This window comes from Exophiala bonariae, assembly GCF_035927105.1.
Source record: "Exophiala bonariae strain CCFEE 5792 chromosome Unknown scaffold_35, whole genome shotgun sequence".
Taxonomy (NCBI): Eukaryota; Fungi; Ascomycota; class Eurotiomycetes; order Chaetothyriales; family Herpotrichiellaceae; genus Exophiala; species Exophiala bonariae.
The window spans coordinates 216861-236086 of record NW_027042510.1 but is presented as its reverse complement, the minus strand read 5'-3'; the positions used below and the strand labels follow the sequence as shown (position 1 = coordinate 236086).

General features: G+C 50.6%; 8 protein-coding genes across 8 annotated transcripts; 2 read left to right on the top strand and 6 right to left on the bottom strand.

The window, feature by feature from the left end:
- Positions 1 to 1376: 1376 nt before the first annotated feature.
- On the bottom strand, positions 1377 to 2306 carry LTR84_009050 (uncharacterized protein; the record flags this gene model as incomplete). Its single annotated transcript, XM_064852592.1, has 1 exon — positions 1377 to 2306. The coding sequence occupies one exon, from the start codon at positions 2304 to 2306 to the stop codon at positions 1377 to 1379; it is 930 nt and encodes a 309-aa protein (XP_064701299.1).
- Positions 2307 to 4235: 1929 nt separating this feature from the next.
- LTR84_009049 (uncharacterized protein) lies at positions 4236 to 5396 on the bottom strand (the record flags this gene model as incomplete). The annotated part of the gene is made up of 2 exons (XM_064852591.1): positions 4236 to 5102; positions 5154 to 5396. The coding sequence occupies 2 exons, from the start codon at positions 5394 to 5396 to the stop codon at positions 4236 to 4238; spliced, it is 1110 nt and encodes a 369-aa protein (XP_064701298.1).
- A 339-nt stretch (positions 5397 to 5735) lies between these two features.
- Positions 5736 to 7331, bottom strand: LTR84_009048 (uncharacterized protein; the record flags this gene model as incomplete). The annotated part of the gene is made up of 4 exons (XM_064852590.1): positions 5736 to 6007; positions 6061 to 6275; positions 6332 to 6765; positions 6819 to 7331. The coding sequence occupies 4 exons, from the start codon at positions 7329 to 7331 to the stop codon at positions 5736 to 5738; spliced, it is 1434 nt and encodes a 477-aa protein (XP_064701297.1).
- Positions 7332 to 7868: 537 nt separating this feature from the next.
- On the bottom strand, positions 7869 to 9518 carry LTR84_009047 (uncharacterized protein; the record flags this gene model as incomplete). The annotated part of the gene is made up of 3 exons (XM_064852589.1): positions 7869 to 8294; positions 8348 to 8585; positions 8641 to 9518. The coding sequence occupies 3 exons, from the start codon at positions 9516 to 9518 to the stop codon at positions 7869 to 7871; spliced, it is 1542 nt and encodes a 513-aa protein (XP_064701296.1).
- A 1585-nt stretch (positions 9519 to 11103) lies between these two features.
- On the top strand, positions 11104 to 12516 carry LTR84_009046 (uncharacterized protein; the record flags this gene model as incomplete). The annotated part of the gene is made up of 1 exon (XM_064852588.1): positions 11104 to 12516. The coding sequence occupies one exon, from the start codon at positions 11104 to 11106 to the stop codon at positions 12514 to 12516; it is 1413 nt and encodes a 470-aa protein (XP_064701295.1).
- Positions 12517 to 13001: 485 nt separating this feature from the next.
- Positions 13002 to 13742, top strand: LTR84_009045 (uncharacterized protein; the record flags this gene model as incomplete). The annotated part of the gene is made up of 1 exon (XM_064852587.1): positions 13002 to 13742. One exon carries the CDS (start codon positions 13002 to 13004, stop codon positions 13740 to 13742), a length of 741 nt encoding a protein of 246 aa, XP_064701294.1.
- Positions 13743 to 14339: 597 nt separating this feature from the next.
- Positions 14340 to 16199, bottom strand: LTR84_009044 (uncharacterized protein; the record flags this gene model as incomplete). The annotated part of the gene is made up of 2 exons (XM_064852586.1): positions 14340 to 15710; positions 15768 to 16199. The coding sequence occupies 2 exons, from the start codon at positions 16197 to 16199 to the stop codon at positions 14340 to 14342; spliced, it is 1803 nt and encodes a 600-aa protein (XP_064701293.1).
- Positions 16200 to 16520: 321 nt separating this feature from the next.
- On the bottom strand, positions 16521 to 18999 carry LTR84_009043 (uncharacterized protein; the record flags this gene model as incomplete). Its single annotated transcript, XM_064852585.1, has 2 exons — positions 16521 to 18827; positions 18880 to 18999. The coding sequence occupies 2 exons, from the start codon at positions 18997 to 18999 to the stop codon at positions 16521 to 16523; spliced, it is 2427 nt and encodes an 808-aa protein (XP_064701292.1).
- Positions 19000 to 19226: the final 227 nt, after the last annotated feature.

The following is a 19226-nucleotide window of genomic DNA, read 5'->3' as shown; positions in this document are numbered from 1 at the left end:
CTGCCTCACAAGTCGCGTCGCAGCCTGGCAACCACTGACTCCGTTTGCAGGCTGCCGACGCGAAAAGAGAGATCTTTGACTTTGCTGTGTTTCTGGATTCGTTCGATGCATTCTTGTTTGGGGTTAGGTGTGATGGGGGATATCCGAGATATGGTTATATAGAAAGCAGGTAAGTTTCGGGTGAAGTCGACGGAGGTCAGGTACCAAACGAAACCTAGTCAGTGACGACAATTTCTCACACTCGAATGTTGGCTTATATGCTTCAAGGCCCTGACTCAATTAACGTGAAGAAAGCCCTTGACTACTGTCTCTCAAGTCCTCCTGCTGTTTCACTACCACGTGCTACCGACGTTAACCCGGGATCAGCAGGCACTGGACTGACGTTGATTCAAGGTTCTTCTCACATTTCCTTCAGTCGGGACGAGATGCGGACTCTGCCGAGATGGAATGCTCGACGAAAGTCCACCAGTGTATAATTCAACCAATCTGATTTGGCTGGCGTTCAATTATCGTCTTGAGGCCGCAAAGATTGAGAATCATATCAATCTGATTGGCTCGAGCAAGTGAGCAACCAATTCACCTTGAACTCCGGCTTTCGTTGGGAAAGCCTTCTGAGAGCGCCATTAATGGCTGGTTGACCCTGACTGATAGCGTCTACCGTTTGTCCTGCAGCGCAATGTCACCTTAACCCCTCTAAAATGTGGTGGTAATGAGAACATGGTGACCGACAGTCTTGGTGTGAAAAATCCTTCTTGGGACCCTAGAGTGCTTCAAGGAAGACACAACTTCACCACTTCAGGGACGTTCTGCTGTTATGATGATCAACACTCAATGCTGTCCCTCGATTGTGCCTTCTTCAATGGCACCTTCACTTGAGAACAGCCCCACTGGGTAAAGAAAATGGTTTCGCGCTGGGCAAGGTTTAACAGGCCTCAGGGATCATATGTCTGATCTGCCAGAATGTGAATGCAGTTGCGGCTCCGCGTCTCCCACGTAGCTCGAGTCAGAGCAGTCCTGTGAAGATTCGATTTGGCAGGTGTGTTGTTGACCATACCCGAAGTTTTGCCTTACGGGATCAAATCTCTTTCAAGTCGAACATGAAGGTATCAGGGGCGATGAGCCAGCTTGTGTCATTGGAGAAGAAAGATGAAGGAGCGGGTAAGTCAAACAATGAAGCTGGCGAGAAAATTCTCTCCCCACCAGCAAACTGTCAGTACTTTGGGTGTATGACTACAAACCATCATCTGTCAAACAAACTAACCTTCACCATTCCTTGGTTCTCTTCTCGGTGACTATGCGCCGCTAACGGTCGCATGAGAGCCGCACCTCTACCCTCATGGTAAGACGTCACCTCATCAGCTCATCACAAAAATCCCCTAGATGGTCCCTCTGTTCAATAACCACTTCATGCCATTCATTGTATTAGGACCCAACTGCCCACTCGACCCAACCGAGTAAATCGTCCAAGCAGCATGACCCAGATCCGGATAAACATCAATCTTGGTCTTCACACCATTCTCCCTGAGCGCCTTCTCAAAGATAATCCCGTCATCTCGCAAAACATCCAACCCACCCACATGGATATAGGTCGGCGGCAGCCCATAATGTGGCGTCCGACTATTGAATGGCGAAAATAACGGCGACTTGACATCCGGCGCGAGCGTGCGAATGATATTCTTGATCGTATCTCGGCTCAGCGTCGGATTATTCTTATTCTCATCCATCGACCTCCACATCTTCTTATACTGCGCCGGCACAATATCCTTGACCAACAACAGAGGAATCGACACAAACGACCCCGTCAACGGCGGCTGCAGGTTGCGATCGCGCGCAAGCTGCGTCACCACCGCCGCCATGGTCCCGCCTGCAGAAACGCCGCCGACGATGAACCCGGCCGTGGGTTCCGCACCAAATTGCGCTGCATTCCCCGCGAGGTACACCAGGGTGTCCCACGCGTCTTGCATCGGGACAGGGAATTTATGTTCGGGCGCCAGCCGATACGTGGCGCTGACGACCACGGCGCCGAACTCGATTGCGAATTCCCGGCCTGGCCGTGTCATGTACTCGACGTTTCCGGCGCTGAAGCCGCCGCCATGGAATAGCACGATGAGTGGGCGTGCTGCAGATGGAGGAGAGGTTTCCTTGGGTCGGATGACTTTGATTTCTGCATTGTGTCCGTCGGGGAGCGGGATGGCGCTGTAGTATTCTTCGAGATTCGCGTGGAGAGGGCCTAGTCTGCTGATGAGTTGTAGGTCGTTTTGGCGGCGGGCGAGGCGCATCTGTTGGAGGGCTTGGTGTTGCGACATGCTGGGAGACTTTCTGCTGCGTAGGAATGGTGTGGACTACCTCTGAAGAGGAGATTTTTTTGACCCTTGCGTATGTCAATTGGTTGAGAATGTGTATTCAGGACATCAAGGATTATATTTGAATTGTTCCCGCTTCACGAGACAATATCCATGACGGCTGGCTGAGGTTAGGTGATACATCTGGAATCATAGCTGACATTAACATGGGAATGAGGGCATATCAAATACCGCATGGGGTTTGGAGAAGACCCATCTCGAGGAATATATCCTGTTTGGGAACATTGATTGGAGTAAATGCAGTTGGCCCTTTCGCTTATCGACCATCCCTGTCGATCCTATCTGTTCAGAGATATCACCGATGTCTTGACGTGGTATCTGATGGAAATAATGATGCAGGAATGCGTTCGAATCATGATTGCTTACCAGAGCCTTGGGGTCATTTCTGCTGGAATAGGCCGAGTCGAGTTTACCCCTGAAATCACAGCCTGCTTGGCTTCGGGGGCCATCTTACAAGTCTCCGCTCTTAACCCTACACTGGAGGCTTTCGACATTGCGGTGGCTGTCGTACGGCGATATTGCAAGACTCCTTTTCTCGTGGCATGTCTGGTATATAGCAGGAAGCGCAGGAAAGAAAGTGAACATTATTGTGTAGTGTATTAGCTCATAATATGTGATGTGGATGTCGGCTCCAGAGCTCTGCATGGCACGGAGAGGGTAACTACCTATCGACGTCAATAGTCGTACAATGAGCAGGCAAAGCCTGATGAACCTGCCCCAGCACCAATTTCCCCCAGCGCCCAGGTTAACCTCCATCAGCTCCAAGATGAACTAACAGACGAGAACGACTTTCCGATCAAACACTGCCGTCGAGAATGACTAACCCACGGTATCTGCCATCAACAATCCAAGTGCGATCTTATGTTCTTCACATAAGAGACAGCTCGGACACCGGAAGCTTCCAGTGCAGACCCGATGCGTCTCGCAGACGATGGTAGGTGAACAAGTACACACCTTTCGTACTGTAAAGGTCAAGTTTACTTGACTCGTTGCCCTTCACGGATGCTGTAGCCATATTCTCCAGCCGTTTCATGTCAACAACACCAGTCATACGGTCCCTGTCAAGACCTTGCGTGATTGGCGCCCGCCTCACAATGTTGGTTAGAATCAGTTCGAAGTGTCTCAACTTGAAGTGTCCTGTCGTTGGAGGATCTAATTCGAGCTTTAGTCCTAGTGGTCTATGAGGCGCAGTTCGGGTGTAATCCGTTCCGTGGCCTTTGCCGTTTATAGGATCACCTCTCAAGTGGAGCAAGAATGAGATATCGGGGTCGATCCTGTCGTTTGTTCGGGTAGACATTGGAGAATGATTGATTTTTTAGTATAATAGATTGTTGTTGCGTTTGGATTTGAATTTGGGAGGAAGTGTATTGAAACTTGTTGAGGATCTGTAGATAACCGAATCGAAAGGGAAATCCAGGACGCTCAATTTATACTGAATCTCAAAGGGTGAATCAGATATGACAACACTGCTAACAGAAGGGACTTCGGGTTGTAGATATGCCCAGTCATGGAGTACCTTGACATAACGAAGCCCGATTGCCGTTGATCTCGCGCAGGATTGACAGAAATCGTATAACTCGACTCGCGAGAAGTCAAACATTCGAGATCCGCGGCAAGGCGGGACAGCAGAGACTCACGAAGTCGGAATAACTGAGGTGCACCACACTGCAGTAGAGGAATGACCAGAAGCTAGCTGTGAAAGTTCGAATGGGTGACAAGCCCGAGGTGACTGCGATGGAAGCCATCATTGGATATGAGGAGTCAGAGCGCCGTCTGAAATTCGTTCCGAGGCTTGTCTGCCGATGGTGAATTGAACAACAAGCACGATAAAGATTCGGTCGATGATTCAATGCTTTTATTCTTGATTGCTCTCTACAAACTTTTCGATCTGGCCAAAGTAGCTTTCCCCGCCCTCGAGTCATTAGGACGACCAAGTTCCGCTGTGATCCACTTGCCGATTTCAGCCATCTTGGGCATGTCGATGCCCGTCTCGCATCCAAGACTGTGGAATAAATGAACTAGATCTTCGGTTGCCACATTGCCGGTCGCCCCAGGGCTGTAAGGGCAACCACCTAAGCCTCCCACAGAACTATCAAAGACGCGAACGCCGTGCTCAAGACCAACGACGGTGTTGACGAGAGCCATGCCGTAAGTGTCATGAAAATGTAGTGCAAGATCTTCCTCAAGAATTCCAGCCTCTTTTAGAGTCTGAAGGAGCTTTCGAGTTCGAGGTGCTGTGCCCATTCCTGTTGTGTCTGCGACCGAGACTTCATCACAACCCATTTCTAGTAGCGTGGCGGTGATTTCTGCGACCTTGTGTGGATCTGTATCTGGTCCTTCGTATGGGCAACCTAGTGCTACAGAGACATAGCCACGGACGCGAATATTGTGTTTCTTGGCCAGTTCCATTATAGGTTTGGAACGTTCCAAGGACTCTGCAATGCTGCAGTTTGTGTTCTTTTGAGAGAATGCCTCGGTTGCCGCAGCAAATAGTGATATCTCGGTGGAGTTGGCTGCTGAAGAGATTTGATCAGCATTGGTGGCCGAGGAGTCACCTGGGCCAGGGGAAGGAGGAGGAGTTGGCTCAGAGGTCGGGTTCTGGGCATGGTTTGCCTGGAATATCTTAACGAGGTTGTCTAGACCTCTGATGTTTGGGACCAGATAATTATATGCGATTCCGTGTGGCGCAGAAGGCGGTTTTGTGATTAAAGTCTCCAGAATTTCTGATGTAGACGCCATCTGCACACATCAGTCCAGGTGCTTGACCATGTTGGGGGATTCAATCCTCACCTGGGGAACCCATTTCGCCGGGACAAAGGACCCAGCCTCCAGGTGAGTGATACCTGTACCTGCGAGTCTGCGAATGAGCTCAAGCTTGGTTTCTAGTGGAATCGCTTTCTTTTCATTCTGTAGCCCATCTCTTGGTCCAACCTCGACTATTCTTACGTGATCGGCGGCGCATTGCCTTGTTGAACTGAAACTGCGAACGAACCTCCGTAGGCAAGGTGCGAGGCGCGTCGTGGCTTTGTGCATTGTTGACTAGATCTGATTTTGGGGTGCCTGATCAGTTTATGCTGCTGCAGATTGCATGCTGATAGAAGTAGATGGCGCAGACTGCCGTGGAGGATTGATCTGCCAGTGGGTAGAGATTGAAGGGTGAACTTGAAGTTGAATGAACCTCCGATTTCGGTTAATCACGGCACGGCCAACATGGACGGAGCCAGCTTCAAAGTGGCGTGCGGGGAAGGGGGAAAGCATGACCATCTCCAGGTTGGCAAGGCTGAGCAAGGCTGAAGACATTGAGGAATTGAGTGAAGAGGAATTGGTATTACATCTATCTACCTGACAGTACAGTTCTAAACCTACGGAGAATCATGCTTTGAGCTTGAATTGACCTTTGTCGACGGCGTCCAATCCGCGAACCCCAATGACACAGATACTGGACAGCATCAATAGTGCAAAATCGTACCAGATCAGCGTGATATATGCCTGTGGCCCAGTACCATCCGTGACCAGCACACCGCCGACCGGTGAACCCCAAAGGGCTCCAAGACCTCGTATGAAGTAGATGAATCCACTCACAGATGCATATGCTTGGGGCCCAAACACCTCAATCACAGTAGTGGGAAATAAAGAATTATAACCTAGGTCAGTGAGTGTCAGTGGCAGGAATTGATTAGGGAGCGAGGATACTCACCTCCTGCAAATACGCCATACGTTATCACAAACGTAATCCATAGAGCCATGTCATCTGCATGAGCACTAGACAACCAGAATGCGACTACCGTGATCGCACTTCCAAGAACACTGAGGACCAGGGTATTCTGCCTACCAAAACTATCGGCAACAAAACCCATACCGATACGACTTACCGTGTTGACAGCATTGTTGAGAGCAAGAAGTGCTGCGCCACTATTGAGTCACCCCAAGTCAGCATAAAATTTCTTATATGTGGGGATAGAACTTACAATGCAGCGGTGTATCCCAGTCTCGTACTAAACTCGGGCAAAAAGGTCAATGGCACAAAGTTACCCGCAGCCTGCGCCATCGCCGCAACAGCTTGCAGGATAAAAGTGCCTCGTTTGGCCAACTTGGCGTCCACGAGGGTTGGTCTCTTTGTCAGACTTCGAGACGGTGGTGTAGACAATGCTACTGGGATCGAAATTCCGAAATTGACCAGTCCGAAGATTCGAAGTGTCCAGGCCGCTCCAAACTTTGACAGCAGTGCGCGTGCTGCAGGTGCATATGCAAGTCCACCGAGACCAGCCGCTGACAGAATGATGCCCATTGCTGAGCCCCGATGTGCATCGAAGTATTCTGGGGCGACAGATACGACTGGGAAATACAGCAAAGACGTCCCGACTCCATAGATGAAGCCTTGTGTCAAGAGCAATTGCCAGATCTGTGGTCTTGAGTCAGCCTGCCGGCGATGGTAATCAAATAGTCCGCACATACACGATTGCAAAAGCTAGCAAGAACATAGCCCAGTCCCACCAAGATAGCTCCCGCTCCAGTGATATACCTCGGATCTTTAGTCCGCGCCATGATGGGGTTGACGAAGATGCTGCCACCCCAGGTCAGACCAGCGGCCAGGGTCCCGACAAAGGCGACCATGGCTTTATTCGTGACCTCGCTTTTGGGCAGGAATGGGTCTTTATCGCTACTAGCCATGGAAAGATAGTGGTTCAGAAACACACCATACGCCTGGTTGAGGCCGATAGTGACGAAGACATCGAAAAAGGCGCACAGCAGAATACTGGTTTGCTTCTTCCTCGAAACCGGCCTCATTGCTACCTGAGCATCGGAGGGAGTGATTATACGCTCGAGAGCGCTCAAATCGTCACCATCGTCGTTGCTGCCTCCGACTAGTTCCATGGACTGTCCTGGTCTGGTCGTCTCGATGGTCGTCTCTGAGCCATTCGAATGCGCAGCCCTGATGTGGGCAGATCTCGGTTGCCTCACAGACATGTTGGTGTGCTGTAGATTTCAAAAGAAAGGACCGAAGAAACGCGAGCTTTGACGGTGACTCAAATGTAACCTACCTGGTGTACCAAGGCGTCAAAACGGAGAATATCGGCGTTTCCTTTATACCCCATGATGATCGTTTACGGAACCAGACGACTGACGCGGAATGAGGTAATTTGTTACTCTTAAGATTTGAGGCTTTTGAATTGTGACTGGCCGACTCCTGCCGCAGATTTACTACTCGGCGACTCTTTTGGCCGATTTCGCAATTAAATAAGTGCCCGACTGTTGCTTTGTCCAAAACTCTCACAACTTTGAAAGATGTTATTTATTTTCAAGACCCGGAGCTCGTTGTCTACAAGTGTGGAAGACAAGCAGTGAGATTCGCTGACCTTGCATCAGCACGGTTAAGACAGCGAGATTAACAGCAAGGTAGAAAGGAAGGCTGGGCAGATCAGCTTTGTTGTTAACTGGATGAGACGAAGAAGGTGAAAGCAAGGTGCACTTGATGCTGACTAATGCTCAATCTTCTCATTCGCTTCAAAAGAAGTAGCCCTCTTCTTTATCCTCCTTTCCCTCATACTCCTCCTCGTCTTCTCCAGCTATTTCCTCATCAAATTCATCTTCACCTTCTCCATCAAGTGCCTCATCAATCTCTCCACCTAACTCCGCACCCGATCCTTCCTGGTCGTGCACGAGATCAGCCTGAGCACCTCGGTTGTCCGTCCAGTCGTAGTCCGGGTGAGTTCGTAGTGTATGAGCTGCATGCAAATCAACCCAACGATCGCGGAGTTCTCTTGCCTCTTTCGCGAGGTGCTCCAGCTCCCAGTACTCCTCACGAACCAGGTGCCAGCGCATCTCCCAGAACTTGCCGACGCCTTGTGACTCGGTACCATGACGAAGGAACATTTCAGCGTCAACTTCTTCATAAGCCTTCTCCAATGAGGTGTTGATGATGATCTTCTCCTTGTGTTGATGATGATCTTCTCCTTGTGGTGAAGATAGCGTCTTAATGCCACGTACCAGGTTGCGATCACCATGTTGTCCTCATTGCCTCCTGTAAGGCGATTGACTTCGTGAGTTATAGCAGACCAGCCCCTATCGCTGTTCTCCCACCGGTCGAACATGACTCTGTCAGCTAAGGACATTTCGGCAAAAGATTCGGGGATCGGGCGACCAATGCCAGGTTGCAAATGCGGTGGAGTGGGTGATCTGGACGTTCCCGATGTCTTTGGGCGCTTGACCCCTTGCTGGCCCCTACGATGGAAAGTTATTGCGCAAGATTAGAGAAAAAGAGCATTGGATTGCTTACTCATCTTGACTATCCTCCTCTTCTTCGTAGTCGCGACTCATGAGGTACTCGAATTCCCTCCTTCTCTTCCTGCGCTGCCTGCCAGCTTGAACTATGGCGTCTCGATCATTGCCACCATCATCAGAGAGGTCCTCGTCGCCGTAAATGACGACGTCCTCGTACGTGATAACACCTTCGTCTGAGTCCCCATCTGGGTCATACTCAGAGAGCTCCTCGTTAACATCCCCCGAGCTGTGCTGAGCGGTTGCTCCCTGGACGTCACCGGCGTCCTCATCTTCCCTGACGGCAACTGTCGCAGCTCGATGGAGAGGGGGCTGTTCACCACCATAAAGATCCTCATCGTCCTCCAAGGCGGCTGGTTGGAACTGACCACCAGATGGTCCTTGACTCGGGATGGAGGGCTCCTCAATGTCATTGTCTTGTTCTTGATTGTCGACATTGGGCTCTCGTGATGATTCAGAATTGGATGTCGGAGGTCGAGTCTCCACAGTGGCTGGCTCGATTTCGCCAGTAAACAGGGAATCATCGTCTGACCCAGAGGGCTGGTGGAAGGAAGGAGAGGTAGATCGGTTGGGAGCAGGTGCTTGTCTTTCAGCACGCTGATTGGAGTTGGAGAGGAGACCTGTGACCTGGTCGCTGGTGAGGTTGGCGAGCTGTTGAGCTCGAAGATCGGCAAGTGAGATCCCTCGCTGTCGAGGATCAACAGCAGGGGCGCGAGCCGGCGGGTAAGTGTTCTGGCCAGGAACTTCAGGGGCCGGGCGTATGGGGTTGGTGAGGTTTAGTGTTGAGGGCCTCCTCGCGTTGCCAAATCTTGCCGGGTCGAACAAGGTTGGCCGCTTGCGTGGAGGCTGTCCACCGCTGCCGCTTGGGCTTGCCATTGCCGAGAGCTTGATTGAAAAGGGGGATTGCAATGTTGTCTTGGTTCTCGGTAGTTTGTCTCAGAATCTTCTGCTGTAAGCACGGAGAAAGAGGGAGAGAGACAAAGAAGGAGAAGTTGGATGGAGCTGGGAATATAAAGTGCCATCATCTTTTACAGTCACAGGAAGTGACAGACTTCTTCACTTCTGGCCGTCACCAGGCGCCCTTCACACACAACAATAGTGAATCTGCTTCCCCCCGTTGACAATGGCAAGCCAAGGCATGTATGATATATACATTTTTTGGGCTTTGGACAACTTTTCTCATTCGAACCTACCAGCAGAAGAGCTTCGATATATATGCGAAAGACTGCCTGAGTCACTGTTTGTCAATATTTTCGGACTTTGAGTACGTTTGATATGATGTGGACTCTACAACAACTTTTCAAGCTTGTGGCCAAACAGCAGGAGAGGATGTTGCTGAATCTTGCCTTATTATGGATATTGTTCAATCAAGACACTGCTCATCAAGATTACCTGTTGTTCGTCACAAAGGGATAGTTACATCCATGCACTGCTTTCCTATCGGCCTTAATCGCTTACTGAAGTCCACGGATTTTGTAGAAGCTGAAAATGAGGAGTGTGGACATAGCTCGCTTCCTCACTGTATGCAATACCCATGACAATCAATCCACCCCGTTGTATCCTCCTCTTGTTTGGATGCAACCTATGTGGATAGAGGGCAGCGCAAGGCGACGGCATGATCGTATGTCAAACAGCACGTGAGGTGGAGAATAGTGCAAACTAGAGCAGCAAGTGAAAGCACACCATGTCGCCGCAACCAGTTGGGTAATGACAGTGGCCAGTGGCCAGGCTACCACATTCATTCGACTGTCTAGATCAAGTGGCAACCACATGGTTTGCTCATGAGGTTGAAGATCCAGATATGCGATGTCGATGCCAAGGCGCTTGCTGAGATCGGGTGACGCTAGCGACGCTAGTCACACTAGCCGTCTGCACGTGATGTCCAATCATGTGAACGGTGCCTGGAAGGCAAGAGCGGGCAGTGCTGGGCCAAAACCCGCGCCGTTTCTCTGCTTCTCCTGTTGCTTCGCCCGACATTCGTGACTACGCCCTGTTTTTGTACGAACATCTTGGGAGTCAGCCTGACTTCCCCCATGTTCATGTCCATAAGTCGTCTCACTATCTTGCTACCGTGTCAGTAATTGTATTCTGTTTCTTCGCACACTCACCGACAGTCGCTCAACCTGTCAAACCACGCTGTCGGCCACTACACTAGCTAGACAGAAACGGGAGAGGACAAGGAGCCCGAGTGCCTAGACGAGTCTCTAACTAGTGCGATTCCCTCCGCATAGCCACAACGGCTCCTCAGATTCAGGCCATTCCGACCAGACTCATCTCATGTGTGAGGTTAATCAATCCATTTAACCTTAAGACTACCTCACAGCCTTCTCGGAGTCATCTTCGTGTGACTCCATCTTTGGTCACCACCCACGACCATGCTTTTATACATCAATCTATGCTCCAAAGAAAGGGAATTCAAATCATGATATTCGACAAACTTTTCCCTAAGCCGGCAAACACAATGCGTCCGCAGACGACCTTACTGGAAACCATTCATCGTGGTTATTTCTTCAGCACCGATGAGGGCATTCTCCTGGCCCAAATCAAGACATTTTTCGCTCCGGAACTGGCACGCCTGAGAAATGCGGTCGCTGTCGAGGGCAACGAAGAACAACGTAAATCAAACGGCACCGTAGATTCCCCCAGTCCATCTCAAATGCTCTATGGCAGCAACTATGATGAGATCAATCGAACTCTTCTCGGCATTCTTGCTCTGCGGTGGATCCACAACAACGACTATGCACGATTTACAACGGGTCAGATAGCAGAATACCGATTAACCGAGGATTCTTTCCAAGCCCTGCGTAAGCTCTTCACGGATAACATACGGACGCCAGATGATCTTTTCACTTTGGTTCTCTCCATGATAATAAACGACCTGGGCAAGGATCCTAACCTCAAGCACGACTATACCAATCTTACCCACAAAGAAATCTCAGACCAGAACCACGATTCCATATTACTTGAAGCTGCAAATGCAGATATGATTCCTTGTCTACGATACCTTGATGAGGAACATCGAGCCGAAGTCATGAAAGGCCTGGAGTTGGGATCGGAACTGAATGCAGGTCAGCTAGCTCAAGCCGAGAGTGTACCTTTCAATCTGGAAGGGTTGTACAATATGCGTGGTCATCAACATGCATTTGAACTCAAATTTCTGGAACAAGTCTTGGATGTTGCTGGGGCTTCTGGACATCTATACTCCAAGGGTTCCAAGAATTTTATTGAACCTGTCTATCAAGCTTTCAAAACAGTTCATGAAGTGTCTCTTGACATTATCGAAGGTAAATCGACACTGCGACAGGGCTATGACAAAGTGCTCACAAAGCGCGGGAATATGCTTTACGGAAAGGGTTTCCGTAGATTGAGTGTTAGTAACGATGAAGAAAGAGCCTTACTGCGGTTACTGACAATGGGGCGCACGGCGGATATCGAACAGGCAAAACTGTTTTCCAATGCGTTTCATGCTTTGGACAAGTCAGACAAAGATAAATTAATTGCCGGACTAAATGTCGATGGCAATGTCAACGAAACTGCAGTGCTACCATACTATATGCCTGCAATATTGTCCAAAACCTTGGAGACGACAAAAGATTCTGGTGAAGAAGGTCGGCGGAAAGCTCTAACCAGCTTAATGCGGTATCTTGCGAAGGTTCTGGAAAAGGGCGCCAGTCATGGTTTGCAAGTGGTGCCTGAAGATGTTGGCTTTAATCTTGGTGGAGAAGTTCCTGGTATCATTATCGAGAGGAACATGTCCAAAGCCCAAGAAGTCATAAGCAGTCCAGCATTCAAGCTGAATCCAGATTTGCTTGATCAGTTGGACATTCCAGATGGACAGGTGTTGGTGCGTCGCCGGACAAGTCAGTCTATGTGAAAGGCGTCTTAGCCACCGCATCAATTCGCCCCAGCAAGGAGAAAGAAATCCTCTATTGGAGCTTGTGATATTACTCAACGATTGGAGTAGTGCTATAACGTCCTTACACCATCCAGCAGCCTGTGATGTGCAGGCGTAGTCCATTGTGTGGGTGGATTCGGGAGGTCCTCCTAACAAGGTTTGGCAGCCTTGCAGAAGTGGATGGCCTTCATGGTCTTTCACAATAGCAGCACGCGCCGAGGACGCCGAGCCCCTATGAGGACATCAAATATACTTTGAGGTTGCCTTTTCTATTCAAAGAGTTTTCATAAGACGCTCAGGCTTGATGTGAAATGAATAGATTTAAGAAATCCTACAATCCTCCAATCTTTCCAGCAAGTCAAGCACCACTCAACCCGAATCACACTCCTCTCCCCAACACCCTCCCAGGCTTGAGTTCGCCGAATCGAGTTCGTACTGCAAACAAGCATCCTTGCGACCTCAAAATGCCGCTCGTCGTTCGTTTCATGGGTAGGGGAAACCTGACCACCCAAAACACGACCATGACACTTCAGAACCCCCAGCTAGACATGACGAGCAAACCACTTCTCTCCCTCCCGAAAACCTGGCGCCCCATTTCTATCCAACACATACACCGCGTCCGCGACATGGTCTCCTCTCTGACCGGGAACTCCACTCTTCCGATACGCAAAAACACGGGGCCCAAACCGTTGGCCAGCAGCAACAGCACCATGCCCAGTGACAACAACCCTGGTACCATGCAACACATCAGCGACCTTGCCATCCCCTTCTTCACGGTCCTCCTGATGCTGCTCTTTATCACCGCGCTCGTGGGCCTCGCTCTCAAAGCTCCCGACTGGACCAACATCCACAACCACACGCGCAATGCAATGCCCGTCCTCACGATCCGCGACTGTCCCCGCCGTCGCAGCAGCCACCGCCCCAACAGCACGCGCAGCTCCTCCATGGTGAGCACCAGCCGGGGATCCACAGGCCGACACCACCGCTTCGGCCACGACGTTGACATCGAGGCCGCCCGTGCAATGGCGAGAGTGAGGGAACTGACACACGACGACAACGGGAGCTATGCCAGCGATGATCATGATGCCGATGCCGATGTCCCAATGGCCAGGGATTCGTTGGTGCCGGTGCCGAATTACGGGGGGATGGATCGTCCTGGTCAGGAATTCTGGAGACATGTCGGATGGGATGGCATGGCGTACTAATTGACCAAGTACGGGATCAGGCTGGATGAGACTGGCACTTGAGATGCTATCGTCGAATGACTATGCAGATGGCGACTCTCCACACCGCACCTCGTTGAAATTGTTGGTCCACGGGGCGTTACAGCGGTTGATCCGAAGAAAAACGTGTCCGGGAGCGACGGGGTTTGACTCTGTCGATGATATGTTAGCGACTCGGGGTACAGTCAAATATGTGCTAAAGAGCTGGGATGAAGGGCCTTAACTATGGAAATTTACAATTCTGTGCTTGTTTTACTTGCCTACCCTGGGCTTAGCTAGCTATCTGCCATGGCAGACAATTAAAATATCATTTACTGAGTGAGACCTTCGGAATATTTTTCAAGAGTTTGTCTATTTCCATTTTGTCTATGTATATATTAGTTTAACATGTTTGTTTTGTCATTTCGTCATTTGCTGGGGCATTCTTATATACACTGTCTACCTCCATTCACGTGGCATGTGTTTACTCTACCCTTGAGAGACTGGGATATATTACAATATTGAAGTGCTGGTGTTACAACCTCTGCTCAATGGTCCGACACGCACAACACAACACAACCCCGAGAGAGGCAGAACCATCTACACGACCTCATTGTTCTTCGCTTTTGTCTTGGCCTTCCCACTCCCGGAGAACAGGTCCCGCCAAAAATCCTTGAAGCCGTAGCCTTTCCCCTGACCCTCGTCGCGTATGACGCCCTCATGACCACGATATTTCTCATTCCCAAAACGGTCGAGAATCCCGCCCTCCTTGTGCGGCGCAATGGCGATCTTGACGACCGGTTTGCGACTGCGCTCGGTGATGGCGTCGGGCAGCGAGGGGGCCACTTCGGCGAAGCAGCGGTTCAGTTCTCTCGTCAGCGAGTAGTACGGTTTCTGAGCGATCTTGGGCGCCATGAGGTTGTAGGACCGCGCGAGGTTGTTGATCTCACTGATGGCGAGCGTGTGGTATGCGTGTTCTATCGCTTCCCATGAAGGGTCGCGGAAGGGGTAGGGCATCGGGAGGACGGTGGCTGGAGCGGGAGGAGATGATGCCGGAGTCGAATCTGTGGTCCTAGTAGGGGCTTGAGCAACGTTGTCAGTTGCAGCGGTCTCTGCGAGGTCTTCGGTCACTGTAATTTGAATTTGTTCATTGGGTGCCGATGGTGGCTGCTCTGCTGGTGACGGTGACTCCGAAGCCACACCGACGGCAATCCTCTCTTCGACCGTGACGGTCATCAGACTCCCATCGGTCGAAATCGAGCTCAGAGCCTCTGATTTCTTGGCTCTTGGGTTGACTTGTTCTTCTGCTAGAGCATATCCCTGTGCCCTGCGTACCTGCTCCGCAACACTCCCACCGGTACTTGCAATTGACCTGGCAGCATGCCGGCGCCAATCATTTCTTAAACGCCCGCGAAAGGTAGCCACCATCTTGACCAATTCCTGCTGTTTCTCGATCCATGGTGGTACGATATCCTGCTTCTGAATGATCTTATTCATGAAATACTCGGTCGTGTCGAGAAACGGACTGTTGGCATTATAGTCTCTTTCCACATTCTTGCCCTTGCCCCGAGGGATGTTCTTGAATTGACCTCTTGCAATGGCATCCTCGATCCTCTCGTTAGCAAGACTGGTGAGGCCCTGTAAAGTCGTCGGCATCGGGCGTGCACCGGGTGTGAAACGTTCCTTCAATTCCTTCCGCCACTTCTCTCGCTCTTTCTCGGCCATATCATTCTGTTGACTGAATGCATATATGCTGGTCTTGTCCCGTGCGCTGGCTAGGCGATTGGCAGGTGAGAGGGTTTTCTTGGGTGCAGGCCGAAGGTTCTTCTGAGGAATAACGGGCGGGTTGTAGGGAGATCGCAGTTTCTTGTGGCTATCGTCCAGCATACGGAGGGCGGAATCGTGAAGAGTCTCGGTACCACTCCATGCCTGAGCACTTGCAATGTCTCGAGTGCCCTTGCCTGCAGAGCTCTAGATTATCGTCGCATTAGTAAGGTGAACAGAGGGTATATCGATGAAGTAACGTACCGGCATGGAGACCTGACTGGCAGCCTGTTGGTTCTGGGCTGCAAAGGCTGTCTGCGCTATCCTTTCCTCGAGTTGTTTCTTCAACTCGTCCGAGAAGCCCACGTCTTGCATCAGCTTGCGGTCACTCTTACTCCCAGTATCCATGGTCTCTTCCACCATCTCGGCCAGTCGGCGCGACATGGCTCCCTCTTGCTCCGTCTGCCGTGTGACATTTTCTATTTTGCTAGGTTCGGCCGGTGTAGGTGACTTGTCGTTGTCTTGTCTGTTGGCAGGGACAACACTGAACGCGCGTGATCCCCTAGTCCTGCCGAGTCTCGAATGCCCATGGGCGGTGGCAAGTGAACCCCGCACGCTGTGAGCCCGGTTGGCATTGCGCTCAATGGCTTGGAGACAGCGGGTGCAAGTCCAGAGCTTCGACGAGATCTGGCTCATCGTCTAGCGATCTCACCAGGAGGGAGGAAGAACAGATGGCAGACATGAAGATTGGAAATGCACAAAGCCTGAAAAAGATGTTCACTTTCGATGTATCTGGCCCGCCGAATCCTGGTCTGCTGTCTGCGGGTCAAGGTGGCGATTGCGGCGAGATCTGACTCCGTCCAATGATGCTGCTCGCTTCATATCGACATTACATTGGCCGTTGAGTGTTGGAGACAGGAGCCAAGTTAGAGGATAGGAGGAATTTGAATAGATTATATATATGCAACCTCCTTCTAAGTACATTTCGATACGGCCATGACGACTTGCTGATGGTCGTCAATTCGTCCAGGAGTTCCCCATAATGTCAATATCGTAGCTCGGACCAAATTCACCCTGTTGTTGGATCGAGGTCGGAGGATTCCCACCCAGCAGGGACTGATTGACAAAACCATTACCACCCTTTGCTCCCTGTCCAAAAGGACCCATATATGCATCAGACAGCATGAGCCGATCTGGATCATTGCAGAATGCTTCAAATGTCGTGTCGTCTGAAAATCCAAAGTCTTTTAATGCTTGAGTTCGATCGAGTGACCACTGGGTAGTATCGAGTTCAGCCATTTCATGAAACAATGCATCGATCTCATCTCCATTAAAGCTAGGAGACGTGGCCATTCCGCCCGTCGAGCTAGCTCTCTGACTCAAAGCGGGTCCAAGCAAAGGTCGATTACTTGGTTCAGATATATCCATGTTTATCGAACTGAAGTCCATTGGCACCTGATTGAATGGCGGGCGGGCTCCAAATGAATCTGCCAGAGGGACATGATGATCCACTCGATTTGCATACCTGCCCACTGTGTTTGGGTTCACACCAGGGGTGCTGATATCATTATCAAACAAGGATGCCTGGGAGGGCCATACCTCTGCTTGGCCTGGTTGCGACACATAGTTGGTACCACTTCGAGGATCATACCGCAGGACGGATTGGTTGTCCGGATGCGGTAGTGACCTCGGATCAGACATGATTGATAGACTGAACATGTAAGAGTTGCTAGCGTTCTTGAAATCAGGCCATGTCTTGGATAATTTCAGCATCACATGGTAGAGTCTGCCGCAGAGAGCTCCTTTAGTGTGAGCCGTGGGATCTTCTGTGGAATCTTGAATTTTTGAGCCCACCAGATAACAGAGAGTGGAAAGAAGAGACGGAATGCCACATTGTTCAGGTTGACCCCACGTGTTGTCAAAATGTTCCAGCGTTTCCAGAAATCGCCAGCGGGGAATCGTCTGCGACTCATGGGTAGCATGACAGATTTTGACGAGTATAGCAAAGTAGGTTGCCTGCAAGAGCATTTGATGAGGAGGCCTCTGCTCCACCGTCATGATCGGAAAAGTGAACTGCTGGGCCACATGGTGGGCTTCCATCACTGCCTGATCTGTCACTGGCTGGGGTTGCTGTTGTAGACAGGCGAAGTTGACAATCATACAAAGATCTGTCAGTCTATTGAAACAACTGATTGTAAAGGCGGGTTCACGAGACTGGGTGGCTTCATTTCCTCCTGGTTGCCATGGTTCCCATTCTTCGTGTCCGTCTGCATCAAGAAAGTTGGCACGCTTCAGATGACCACTTTGCAGATGAGGGGGTCTCTCCAATCGAACTGCAATCAAGGTATCTAGGACGAAACAGCCTTGCAACGTTGCAAGCCAGACTTTTCCTGGACTCTCCAATGACTCAATCCTGTCTAACACCATTCGAACTGCGAGACCAATCAACAACCAAGCAGAAGTCCAACTCCCTGTGCCCATATCAAGAAGTACTATGAGAAGAATGGCTTGAATGTGTCCAGACTCGAGGTTTTCTGTCTCTGTCGGTATCAGCGATCGGGCTGTTCGGCGCATTTGCTGGATGGTGGCATCCATATCCTGATTGAGCACCTCACTGGCACTAGAACGTGATACTTGCTGCTGCGAATAAGCACAAATTGCCCACAGAAGTGCCAGATCGGCCGATTTCGGTTGCGTTGACCGGGATGACCTCCTGTATTCGTAAAGTTTCCTCAGTGTGTTTGGTCGGTTCAGAATGGGGAACCAACAGTGAGTATATTTGAAATAGTGATTGAGTAAATTTGGTGCAGATTCTGGAAGATCTACCTCAAGAGCGGCCGATGGTTCTTCCGCTTGAGAGACCGTCGATTGATGTGATGGACTCGGTCTGAGACTGGTCACTTGATATTGTGCTGAGAGTTGATCAGGTTCAGCACGAGGTTCGGTCTGGGAATGTTGGGTATGGCCATTGTCAGCGGCATCCCGTTTCCTTTTGAGGTCACTTGAAGATGTTTGATCCAGTTGGGATAGGACTTTTTCAAGCGCAGCCAGTATCTTAGACTCCTTCCATCCCAGGTGCAAGTCATCACCATGGCGTTGATGGTTCCAGAGGTGTAACAGCTCTTCTTGGTTGTCATTCATGATCCTTTCCACGGTGTCATCCAAGCCCTGGATTTTCTGGATCATGACGGCCCATAGCTTTTCCATTCCTCGGACATAGCCTTCTGGAAGGCCCCTCTTTTTGCTTGCTGGCAGATAAAGGCAAGTTTGCCCTGCTCCTGCGCAGTTGTGGCATTGTGGTTGCTGGCCATCGCATTTGTCTTTCTAGACAGAGGATCAGTACTGGCATGGGACAGGAGAACAATGTCTCACTCACCCTACTGCGACACCTAGCGCATGCTCGCGAGACGCGGGCTCTGGTTCGTCTTGCGGGATCCTCCTCATTGTCGCTTGCTCCAGTGGCTGTATGCTCGAGGTCATTTCTAGCTGTAGCCATTACAGTAAGAACGAGCAGTTGTGCCCATCTTCGTTGGTCTGGTGGCTCGTCGATCTCGAGCACATGTGACTTGAGTTGCTAGCAACGACGTACATTATTGTTTTTGAGGAAGGTTGAGACAGATCTGGGTCAAGCTTGAACCTTCAGAACGACGTGGTTGGCAGGTGGTGGGCGGAAACCTTCGGATGATGCACCTCCAGCTGCAGGGAAGCTCACCTGGGCGCGGC